This window comes from Chelonia mydas, chromosome 2 (genome assembly GCF_015237465.2).
Source record: "Chelonia mydas isolate rCheMyd1 chromosome 2, rCheMyd1.pri.v2, whole genome shotgun sequence".
Classification (NCBI taxonomy): Eukaryota; Metazoa; Chordata; order Testudines; family Cheloniidae; genus Chelonia; species Chelonia mydas.
In genome coordinates, this window is record NC_057850.1 from 101164259 (window position 1) to 101177108 (window position 12850).

The 12850-nt window shown below is 39.2% G+C and overlaps 1 protein-coding gene across 5 annotated transcripts in view; it reads left to right on the forward strand.

The window, feature by feature from the left end:
• The window catches only part of ATP9B (ATPase phospholipid transporting 9B (putative)), a 282270-nt gene that overhangs the window by 44951 nt on the left and 224469 nt on the right, over positions 1-12850 (forward strand). For 4 of the 5 annotated variants that reach the window (XM_037892984.2, XM_043540007.1, XM_037892983.2 and 1 more), the window contains exon 5: positions 6678-6786. In XM_037892984.2, the coding sequence (XP_037748912.1) occupies positions 6678-6786 (109 nt within the window). Of the gene's footprint in view, positions 1-3825; positions 3955-6677; positions 6787-12850 lie in introns of those variants that run through there. The other variant, XM_037892986.2, reaches the window with a different exon arrangement.

Sequence of the window (12850 nt, forward strand, 5' to 3'; positions counted from 1 at the left end):
AGGAAAACACACAAATTTTTGTTAACTTGAGAGAGTCCTGTAATGCCTCTTCATCCAGTATAAGGGTGTGGTTAGGAGGAGTATTTTTTCTCTATTAAGGCAAAATGTCCTAACATGCAAATTCATAAATTTCACATACACTAAAAGGCTTCATTGCTCTTCCGTAAGGCAGAGCCTGCTATAGCCTTGTTAGTCAAGGGGACGCAGCTGTACCATATGAAGTAGTACTCCTTGGGAGTACTCCTTTGCTAGGAACTGACAAGAGGAGAATAGGATCATCATTCAGACACAACTTGGATACATTGACTTCAACCCTGGCAATATTGGCTGTGACCACAGATTATGCTGGACTAGTCTCTACTGGAAGGCCTTTTTAACAACCCCGTGCCTCGTATGTAGATTTTCCTAGTAATTCCTGTTGGGACCAATGCTTAAACTGACTAAGGTTTACGCTACATTGTAGAGTTTATAACAGTGGCCCATGAAGTAGCTCTTCATATGGAAATGTGTTTCATAGTCATCATCTAATGTCAATCTTATAAATCTTCAGTTGATAGGCTCTTTGGGGAGTAAAGATACAGAGCAGTCATTGAGGCCAGGACATGGATGAAAAGAAGGGAAAATAAAGGTCTTCTGTCTAGTGAGAGACTCCAGAGTATGTTACTTCATTGGCATTCCCTTTGAAATTGATGTTCCTCCAGTGTTGAGAAGATACATTAGAAAGAGACCACTGCAGTCATTTCTGAGAGTTGGAAGACTCTGACTGGGTTTCCTTGGGAAACTGCTGAATGTGAACAGTTCTTATTAGCTTTGGTTTTCCCTAATTCTGAGGATCCTACTTCTCTAAGAGGGGGAACTTCAGAATGGCCTCCATGTGGAAGGCTAACATCTTGGGAAAATCAGTGTTTGAGCTATTCAGAAAAGTAGATTCAATAGAACTGTGTCTCACTCGTCCCTGGGACACAAAGTTCAAATAAAATAAAAGCAAACCAACATCATCATCAACAAATCTTTTTATAGTATCAGAATATGAAGAATGTAATAGTTGATCTCCTACACACTTTAATAATGGAGCTAGTTTCTTACAGAATGGACATTTTCAAAAGTGCACCAGATCCTCAGTGCTATCAAACTGAAGCAGTGACATGCTGGCACTTCAGGTCTTTCTCAGTAAGGTCATAAATGAATTTCAGAGGTAAATACTGAAATCAAGTGTAACAACATTTATCCTCCCATGTTTTCATATTCCGAGTAGATCTCCAGGGGATTATATTCATTCTGATCACAAGAGAATCTTTAGATTTTGCTACAATGAAAAACATTTCCAATACATTTTAGATTCCGTTTCCACACAGATATTCACAAACACCCTAGTCACCTCTTCCTTGAAGAGAAAGAGAGATCCATCTATTCTTACCTGGGTGACCTCACCAGGATTCCTTCACAGGTCACTGTTATGCTGGACTTAGCATCTGGTGCTCTTTCTTCAGGAATAAGGCTTTAAGTGAACAAGGGGAAGAAGCATTTGCAACCTTTTAAACTCAGTATCAGAGCTGTCTAGTCACTGTTCAAGACAATGTTTATTTCAGAAGAGAGACAGGAGAAGACTCTGATTTGTTACATGTTGGTACATCTCTACTAAACTAAAATCCCTGATTCAGCTCCTTAGTTTGCTGGTCTCGTACATGGATACCTTGCACAGTTATTGCTTCACTTCCAGCCTGCAGTTGCTGCAGATAAGTATATAAATATCTTGGGCTGGAGCTAATATTAGCATCTCTTGTTAAATTCATCCTTAAGACTGTTCAACATCTACATAGTTAGTCATCTGTGTAGATTACCAGGCTCCAGGAAAGGGAAGCACATCTATACTCATGTGAGACACAGTGGGTGTGATGTAAGCAACACATGAGGAGGAGAGTCTAAACTGTTTAGAGCTGTGACCAGTAGGCTACTTCTCTGTTTCCAGCAGATGACGTTTCAGAAACTGCTCCTTAATAAGCTGATATGAAGACTTTAGGGATTGCTCAAGGAAGCAGTCTTGATCATGTCCTGAGCAGAAGCTTTCATTCTGTCCCTCAGGATTTTACATGTTAAAGGAGAAGAAAAGTCAGGGTCAATTGGTTCAGCACGATGCACTTAGAACCAAGGGAAAGGAATCTGGACTGGTTATCCTTTCCAAGTATCTCAAGTCCGGTTGAAAGCCCACTGATTAATCTTATGTCCAGATCGGCCTGGAAAACCAACAGGTACTATGTGAAGAAGGGACTTCTAGAAGTAGACCCCATGTCTTCAAAGTGACACTAACGTTTCCTTTATGCCTTCTCTCTCCATCAAAACCATTGAGGGTGAAGATGGCAAAAAAGACTGCAAAAGGAACAGGCCATAGTGATTCTGTCACCTTTTCAATGATCCTCAGGTTCAGACCCAATTCTGGATGAAATGAACCTTTGCCAAGATCCAGAGTCAAAAGAATATACTACGGCAGAGACTCTACTCTACACTAAAATCCAGTGCTGCTTAAACTATCACTTTAGATGCTGAGTGGAATAAACTATAGTCACTTATATTCTAAGAACATGAAATATCCTCTGATAGTTCAGAGGAAACTTGCAAATGGCCCTTATTAATTGCTTTAATGAGGTCCAGATGTTGGTATTACAAGACATACACCAGGGCAAAATCAGGTAAACAAAATTGGAGTTTTTATAAGTTGGTCTGACCTTGGTCTTCGGCAAGACAAGGCTGCAATTGCAAATATTGCACTGTAAGGAAGTAAGGAGAATCTCTGATCACCATCACATCAGATTCCTCAGGACTACCTCTTTAATTAATCCTCCAGTAATGTGCCAATTCCTGTCATGATCTTGCAATGTGTGCTGCAGGTAGTTATAAAACCACTTTTCTAACCGTTATACAGTCAGTATTACTCCACCTCTTCTCACTGAAACTATCTTGCTTATTTACCACCACCTCAGTCAGGGATGTTTTTGGAGCTTGGCATGGGCTCTATGGAATCTCAGTTATACATATTCTATCAAGGCATGTTAATTCTTCAAACTGACCAGGCCTTCACGGTCACCATAATCTTCAGCATATTATAGGAAGAAGTATTGTCCTCTGTCTGAATCCAAACATCATAAGGAATTGGAAGGGCATAAGTTGGATGTGAGCAGGGTCATCAAGGAAATAAAAGCAGAGGCATTTGAACCCTCAAGTACAACCCCTTTCAAGCACATTACTAGTCATCTGTTCTGTTTGTATAGTGCCTAGCACAATGGGGTCCTGGTGCATGTTTGGGGCTCCTGGTACAATAATAATAAAATAATAAATTGTGTGATCACTCACATCTTACACTGAGATCTATAAGGCCACCATGTGGTGGTCTATTTGCACTTCTCAAAATATCATAAAATTGTCTTCTTATCTGCAGATGTAGAGTTGGTAAATGGGGTGCCTTCTTAAATTCCTTTTCCAACTTCTGCATAGTTCAATTGAATCTTCCCTCCCTAAGGATGATTAACTGCTTTGTACATGAAGACAGTCTGCCGTGGAGGGGCCAGAGAAGGGAAAATTTGCCTTACCTGTGAATTTTCTTTTTAGGACTCTCCATGTCAGATAATCTGATCCTTTCCTGAGGGATTACAATATGTTCAGAATTTTGTGTGGCTATTGCTCGCTTGTTAAGTAATTTGAAAAGGGGAGAGCATATTCCTCTTGGAAACCCTTACATTTCTTATTAGTTTTCCTGCAAGTGGTTCGCGTTGATTTGCCCCTCTTAATATTTATACAGTAAATATTTTTGATCTTTGGAAACTTTTGTCCGGAGGGTTCTTCCTGAGTGGCAGACATAAGTCTGAGCTTGAAGATACAGTATGCCTCCAGGCTGGTATGAAATGGGGAATACCTCACTGTGAAGACTGTCTGACACAGTTAGACAAACACACTTGACTGGTAAGACACAGAAGTTTTCTATATCAGGTCTTTTGGGTAGTGTTGGTTTTGGTTTTTGGTTTTTTTAAGGAAAGGCCCACTTGCAGTAAACTTTACTGCTAAAGAGAGACTATTACTATTGTTTCGAAAATAATGCTTAGGCGGTTAAAATATTTTCTATAGCTATTTTTTTCCTTTTAATATCCAAATAGGTCACTTTTTCTGTATCATCTAACAGATCGCCATGGTCACTTAAAGATGTACACACTTGACAAACCAAATAGGATGGTGTATTATATATATTGACTTCTGTTTGCTCTTGCAACTTCCATTGATGTCCTCACCAATCACATTGGTTGGATGTAAACAGAAGCTGTATATAATCTTAAAATTATACATATAAACCTTTCTTTAGCAGATTTTCCCCATTCTCATTTTACAGAATGACTACTTGTCATGATATTCTTAAGAGGTCTAATAAGAATTGTCATAACACAGTATGTAGAGTTCCAGAAAAATTCAAATTCAAGCTGAAATGTCTGTCTTTCATGTCCATACAAAATGTACTTAACAGGCAGGAAAGGTTAAATTTTTCTCCCTATCTTTTTACTTTGGAGTTTAATGCCCTTGGTGAGCTAAAACGAGTACATTTGAAAGTATTACGAGCAAATTCTCTGTTACAGGTACACAGTGTTTTATTTTGATTATGTAAAATGATCTCGCATGAAACATTGCTTCCAAAAAGAAAAAGTAATACATTAATATGATGTGGTATGGCAACAGTCCGTAAATTCAGAATAATAGTGGCACCCCCTTCCCCCACCAATTCCTTAGGGCATTAATTGAAAGTGAAATCTGTATGGAAAGAATTCTACATAGATGGCTTGATAGCAATGTAGCCTGTCAACTACATAAAAGACTCTGGGACGTTTTTAGAGTATGACTGGTCAATCTTAATAAGGTGTGTACATTTCTAAAGGAGTGTGTGTGTTTTGGGGGGGAACCTGAAGAAAAAGGTTGAAATTCAGTTTTTCAGTGTTTGTTTGTTTTTGGGTGTTTTTTTTTTTGAGACATAGGCCATATAACTAATTTAGGGTGCTAATTGGCAAGTCAGGTTTAAATAACATAAACATAAGGTTTTGATAATATAGGGATAAGTTAGGGATTTGAGCTAAGTGCCAAGTACTAAATGTAAATACATCTCATGATTCGTCCCCTAGACTGTTCTGCCTTTTGTTACTTAGCTTTCCCTCTTTTGTGTTTCCAGAGATTATACTGGCTGCTTGTAGGAGCCTGGTTTGGCACTACCCCTTCATAGCTGTGAATTGAATTGGGGTACTCCCCAGAATTGAAGGATCTGTGGTCAGGAGTTTCACAAAACCTAAAGGGTCAGCCCTGTTTCAGTGTTTGGAGGACTGTGAATAGCCAGAACTAATTTGGAAAAATTAGTGACAAATTTTCCAATTTAGCCATCTGTTTACTTCAGTTCACCCTTTTCTGCCTATCTTTGTAAGAAAAAGGACAATAAGCTTTTTTTTTTTTTTAAAAGAAGCAAGATGAGATTATCCCCATCACTACTATAGGTAGGCTTGGCAGAATCTGGTTTTTAATTTTTTCATAATTTTGATGGATAATATCAGTGTTTATTTTTAAACATGTTTAATTTTTTTGTGTATTTAAATTTTCAGTTGCAGGAAATTATGGGTGGGCAGAAAATAATTCAATGACAGTAGACATCAAGATTCAAAAAGATTAAAAGCTTTCATAACTGTGAAAACACAAATTGTCAGCATCACATGTCAAAATATACAAATATCCTTAAATCAGATGCTTATAAGTTCTCAGGCAAATTGCAAAAAATGCTGTTTATCTATATTTCAGTTATTATTGATGAAAGTATTTGTTTTGTGTGTGTATATGATGAAGTCAACATTTACAGATCTTTACTGATAAAAATCCTTGCAACCCTAACTATAGGTCCCCAAAATCACTGTGTGAGGAACGCTTCTTGGACTGTAAAAGCTGTCTCAGATATACATATATATATATAGTATAAATAAATGCAGTGGCTTATTTGAAAGATGTTAATTTCTTCTAAAATACAAATTATATCTAAAATTTTTGCCTCTAGTGCGCACATATATATTTATTTTCCAGCAAATTTCAAGTTTTATATCATTTGTAATTTGCTGGAATATGCCAAGAAATGAAAATTGTTCAATACTTGTACTTCACACAATGCAGAGTCAGCCTATGGAACTCTTTGCCAGATGATGTTGTGAAGGCCAAGACTATAACAGGGTTCAAAAAGAACTAGATAAATTCATGGAGGATAGGTCCATCAATGGCTGTTAGCCAGGATGGGCAGAGATAGTGTCCCTAGCCTCAGCTTGCCAGACGCTGGGAATGAGCGACAGAGAATTGATCACTTGATGATTACCTGTTCATTCCCTCTGGGGCACCTGGCACTGGCCACTGTCGGAAGACTGGATACTGGGCTAGATGGACCTTTGGTCTGACCCAGCATGGCCGTTCTTATGTTTGTAAAATGTTTTCACAAGTTGTGTTTCTACAGTAAAGATGAATTAGATTGACAGAAAAGGTTTAAAAAAACCCTGAGCTGTCAAAAATGATGAAATACTCCATATATACATTTTTCTCCTACTGTCATGTTCCTTTTTATGTATTTTTTAAAAAATATTTTCCATTTTGGGAAATGTGTTATATCATTATGTTTTGAACAGGGATTTGTTTTGGCTGTCACAATGGTGCGTGAGGCAGTTGATGAATTTCGACGTTACCAGCGAGACAAGGAAATGAACTCTCAGTTATATAGCAAGCTTACAATACGAGGTTGGTTAAAAACATTTTTTATTAAGTATTTTATAATCCACATTCTGTATTTTTGAACTTAGGTTAAAACAGTTTTTAAAATAACAAAAGTGATAATAGGTTTTTGAAATGTTATTCTGGTAGGAATGAATTCCCTATAATCTGACAAGAGATGTGCTTAGGGGGAACAAAGTATTCATTTCTGGTAGCTGAATAAAGCATCTAAAACTGTAGCTGTTCCAGAAATCTGAAGGCTTTTGTTAATAGCAACTTACATGTGCCACATCTATAAATTTTCAGTTGTTACATGAGGGAAAATAGTTTTTTAAAATACGCTACCACTTTAAAGTGTAGTTCTTCTTTGAAATGGATAAAGTAAAGAACAACAAGTCACTACCACTGTGTGGCATGCATCCAAGGTTGAAAGGAATTTAAGAATGAAGTGGCTAAGCTGCTAACAAAAATAAGGTTTCGCTAATTAAAATTTGCTGTCTTCTAGCCCTGCTTCCAGGCAGAGTAACTAATGTTTTACCTATGTTTTTAAAAAAGCACTAGAGGTGATTCAGAGAAGTAGATCGTAGAGGATCAGTAATGAGTACACTGGCTGAAATATCTAAAAATAAAAATATAGAACTTCTATATGATCACATGATGGGGGTAAATCAGCAGTTTCTGAAAAGGAAAATCATGTCTTTCTAATCTACTAGAAACCTTTAAAACATATAAGTAAAATACGGATACAGGAGGACAGGGTGTGTCAAGGTTCTTTCCCCACTCTGAACTCTAGGGTACAGATGTGGGGACCTGCTTATTCTTGCCAGCTTAGGTTAAAAACTTCCCCAAGGTACAAACTTTGCCTTGTCCTTGAACAGTATGCTGCCACCACCAAGCGTTTTAAATAAAGAACAGGGAAAGAGACCACTTGGAGACGTCTTCCCCCAAAATATCCCCCCAAGCCCTACACCCCCTTTCCTGGGAAAGGCTTGATAATAATAGCCTCACCAACTGGTACAGGTGAACACAGACCCAAACCCTTGAATCTTCAGAACAATGAAAAATCAATCAGGCAGGTTCTTAAAAGAAGGATTTTATTTAAAGAAAAGGTAAAAGAATCACCTCTGTAAAATCAGGATGGTAAATACTTTACAGGGTAATCAGAGTCAAAACACAGAGAATCCCTCTAGGCAAAACCTTAAGTTACAAAAAGACACAAAAACAGGAATAGACATTCCCTCCAGCACAGCGAATGTCACAAGCCATTAAACAAACAAACAAAAAAATCTAATGCATTTTCTAGCTAGATTACTTACTAACTTTACAGGAATTGGAAGGCTTGCATCCTTGATCTGTTCCCGGCAAAACCATCCCACAGACAGCCAGAACCCTCTGTTCCCCGCCCCCCGCCCCTCCAGATTTGAAAGTATCTTGTCCCCTCATTGGTCATTTTGGGTCAGGTGCCAGCGAGGTTACCTTAGCTTCTTAACCCTTTACAGGTGAAAGGGTTTTGCCTGTGCCCAGGAGGGATTTTATAGCACTGTATACAGAAAGGTGGTTACCCTTCCCTTTATATTTATGACAGGGTGGCATAACTTTTTTGGGCTTTCTGAAAGCCTTAGACAGAGTACCTTACAAAGGCAGGTAAAGAAATGAAGTAGTCATGAGGGAAATACAAAATACTATTGGCGACCAAGAACTTGTTTAGTAACAGCTGTTTAGTCATAGCTAAGGTATTTTTATAGGATGCATCCCATCCAACCAAAACCTTAAAAAGCACAGAAATAAGAAGTTAAGGGGAAACGTAAGCATTCCTTTCCATGTCGCCTACCAGTGCTTCTGGTAAAACATGGAAGGGCTCCACAAGGCTCTTGCTTTCAGCAGGTACCCAAAAATGATACATACCCCAGATTCACCATGTATTTTGTTCCGGGACAGGTCACGGTCCAGGCTCCCTGATGTATGCTTCCCCTCTCTTGCAACAGGGGAAGCTGCTCTATGCCTATCCTCTGTGACAGGTTCTCTGGGTACCCAGGACTGAGGGTCACCTTGTACCCACCCCCCACCAGCAGCATGATGGAGACTTGCTTGTGGTTAACTGGGTGTCTGTTCCCTGATAACTCCAGCCTATTAGCCAGCCAAGCACTCTCCTCTGGGCTATGACAGTCCTTACTTTGCCATACAGATTAACAGTCAGTGTACCCCAGCCCCCGAGTCCTTTTGAGGAGCTCTCCAGTAGTGTCCAGCCATTTCTTCACTGAACACTCTCAGAAATACCAGGTCTGCTGTACCCAAAGGAACAGTATATATGCCAGCTTCTCTGATTCAACTCAGGATCAGCTCTTTTCTTAATATCAGAGCACTGAGCTATATTTATGGTGAAAACACGAAGTTTATTATCAAAGATTCAAGAGGTAGTGAGTAAGGATAATAGAGAAAAAAGTTACATATAAAACAAAATCATAACATGCTTTTTAGAGATTAAACTTTATTAGGTTAGCCTTCTACCTAGTGAAGTTTTATCTCCTCAGAAGCCTTCTGCAGCATCTTCATCCACAACTGGTTGTGATCTCATTTTCATGAATGTAAATACACTGCCTGTTTAATTCCTAGCTGCAGAATGTCATCTTTGTCCCCTAAATATAGTCCAGCAAAGCGTTTGAAGTGTTTCTCAAAATAAAGTTATCTTCCCTGCTGTGTCTCTCTACCTGTTAGATCTTTTCTTAAATTCTTGCAAATGTTTCCTCTGCATTTAGCTTAGATGGGTGATGGGAGACCCACTGTGAATGAGACAATACTTAATTTACATTTTGACAGACAAAGGTGCATAAACATCCCTTGTCTGACAGAAAACCTATTTTGCCACCTCTGCTGTGATACAGAATCTAAGAACATATTTTCAGCATATATAGTATCATTTTGCAATGATATGAATAACCAGTGTGACCCTGGCTTTAATTTAAGAGCTCATGTGATATTCTTTAGTAAACCAGAACATAAAATATTAAGATATAGATTCATAGACTTTAAGGCCAGAAGAGACCTTTGTGATCATCTAGTCCAGTGATACTCAATTAGATCTATTGCAGGCTGATTTGAGAATTTTATGATAGACAAGCCATTTGCACAGAAGGCTGACAAAATAAAAAAATAAAATTAAAAATACACGACTTCAGCTGCCAATAAAGACCTTGATTGCAACATAAAAGTTAGACACACTAGTACTTAAAGTAGTTTATAAATCAGTATTATTACCTGTGTTTGTGGCAATCCCTAATGGGAGGTGTGACATTGACAATCTCTGGCAAGCTTTGTGAAGAGTGGTTTTTAGGCGGTCAGGATGCATGAACTGGTGAAGATGCTCATCTGTCAGGTGATTGCTATGTTGTTTTTTATAATGTTCATGGTAGAAAATCCAGATTCTCCGAGGTACTTTGATCTGAACATTGTTAAAGATAAATGGCTAGATTCTGGCTATTCTGAAACTGGTCAGGATATTGAATCCAGATATCACAAAGTTCTACTTCTCTGAATTTTGCCTTCAAGATATCTGAGCTGTGAAGCCTTAACATTTCTAATTGAAAGGCACCTTCATCAATTGAATCAAGAATGTTCCTTGCTTCAGAAGGACAAGGTCTGTTGGCAGAGACAAGAAATGAATCACGAACAAATAGAAGCAAATCGTCTGAAATTTTAAAATTCTCAAATTGCATTTTAAAATTTTCGATCAGATTGTTTAGGAATTCTTGCATCATTTTCATTGAAGTTGCATCTGTCACAATGACATGCAGTGTGGAAATGTGCAACATCTTTCCTGTTAAGACTGCCTGAAAGATTTCAAGATTCCTCTGAAAGGCACACACTTTTTCAAACAGATCCCTGATATTGCTTGCATGGCTTTGGAGCTGCAAGTTGAGGGAATTAAAGCTTGTCACACAGAAAAGCTACCTGTGACATAGAGGGGACATCATTTGTAAATCCCAGGAACTCGTAGGCCTTGATGTTCTTGTGGTTTGAAAGAAATTTGATTATTTCTTTAAGTGCACAAAACCTTTGTAGCAAGCGCCCCCTGCTTAACCAGCAAATGTCGTTGTGCTGCAACAGGTCACTGTATTTGGCTGAAATGTCTTGTAAAAGAGGTTTAAAAAGACAATGTTGCAAGCTAGAAGTTGAGCATGTGTAATTCACTAATCTCATCACAATGCCCATTGTTTTTTTTTCAAGTCCTCAGACAACTTACCACACAGGACAGTCTGGTGACTGCAGTGCAGTGCAGTGTATTTAATGAAGGGTGTATCACTGCCAAATGTGAAGCAAAGCCCTGCTCTTTCCCTGTCATGGAGAGACCTCAGTCTGTAACAAGCAAGTTTACTTGCTGCAGATCAAAACCATTTTTTTTCAAAAAAGCCTTTTACCTTTTCAGAAAAGATCTCTCCTGTAGTGTAGGTTTCTAGTAGTATTAAGCACTAAACTTCTTCCTTAAAAATTTCACTGTCATAAAATCTAACAAACAGCGATAGATGGGCAGTGTCACTTAAATCGCTTGATTTGTCCACTGCAAGAGAGATGCATTTGGCATTTTTTAAATCAGAAAGCAGTGCTGACAATTACCTCCAATCTTCTCACTACTGTGGAATCAGACAAGGGAACTTGCTTCAAATGGTTCACAATGTCATCTTTGTTTTTATCTCTGACAAAAAGCTCCTCCAGCATTTCCAAGGTGCACTCCTTCAGAAGCTCAGCATCCAGGAAAGGCTTTTTCTTTTTAGCTAGTACCAGCATTATCCGAAGAAAAGCAATTATTGCTTTTCCTTTATAGTCGCTGATGTTCTGAGAATGACGTTTTAAGTGTGATACAAAAACTTCAGATTTTTAATTTCATCACATTTTCCAACATTGCCAGGAGGATGGGCCGCGTTGAAGTTACTGTGCGTTGATTCAGAGTGGCGCCTCATGTTGACGACTTTGTAGATGGGTGCAGTGATTTGGCATATTAAATACAAAGCTTTTGCATTTAAATGAGGTGGCATAATACTAAAAAAATCCACTGTCCAGTTTGGGTTAAAAGGCTCGGCTTTCGTTGTCGACTTTGCAACATTTATTCCCACTTGCATTCATTTTTTATTCCATTTCCATCACTTATGGAAAAAACAGGTAGCGTCCTAGCTCAAGCATAGCCGGTACCATCGCGAGAACTCAAGATCCAGTAAGCAGTGCTTAATTTGTGCTGGGGCTTGCCGGGGCTGAGCCCTGGCACTTCCTAGGCATGACAGTTCATAGCCCCTGCACCTCTCAGCTCCTGGCCAGCAGCCACTGCTCTCTGGCTGCCCAGCTCTAAAGGCAGCACCGCCGCCAGCAGCAGGGCAGAAGGAAGGGTGGCATGGTATGGTGTGTTGCCATGCTTACTACTTCTGCGCTACTGCTGGTGATGGCACTACCTTCAGAGCTGGGTGCCTGGCCAGCAGCTGCTGCTCTCCGGCCACCCAGCCAGTGCTTAACTTATGCCAGGGCAGTGCCACAGCACCTCTTTCATTACAAATTAAGTACTGTCACTAAGTTACTTTTTTAAGAAGTCATAGGCAAATGATAGGCAGCGCATCACAGTTCGTGAATTTAATTATAAACATTTTTTAAGGTGAGCTTGCAGGCCACACAGGAAGCCTTGGTGGGCCTCATTTGGCCTACAGGCAGCCTATTGAGTATTGCAGGCCACAGAACCTCACTCATCTCCTCCTATAATAGACCCATAATCTCTGGCTGAATTACTGAAGTCCTCAAATCATGATTTACAGATTTCAAGTTACAGAGAATCCACTATTTACTCTAGTTTAAACCAGCAAATGATTTGTGCCCCATGCTGAAGAGGAAGGCAAAAAAAAAAAAAAAACCCCATCCCCAAACCCACGGGGTCTCTGACCTGGGGGGAAACTAGTTCATTTAGAGTTTACCTGGCATCTATCTCTGCATTTCACTCACCACTTGGGGATGGGCTGCTGAGTGTCTTCTAAGTCTGTCAATCAGGTTCTTAGAGTTTGGACAGGCTGTACCCCCTTATCATAGATAATACTTCTCCTTCCTGGTGGATTCGAGT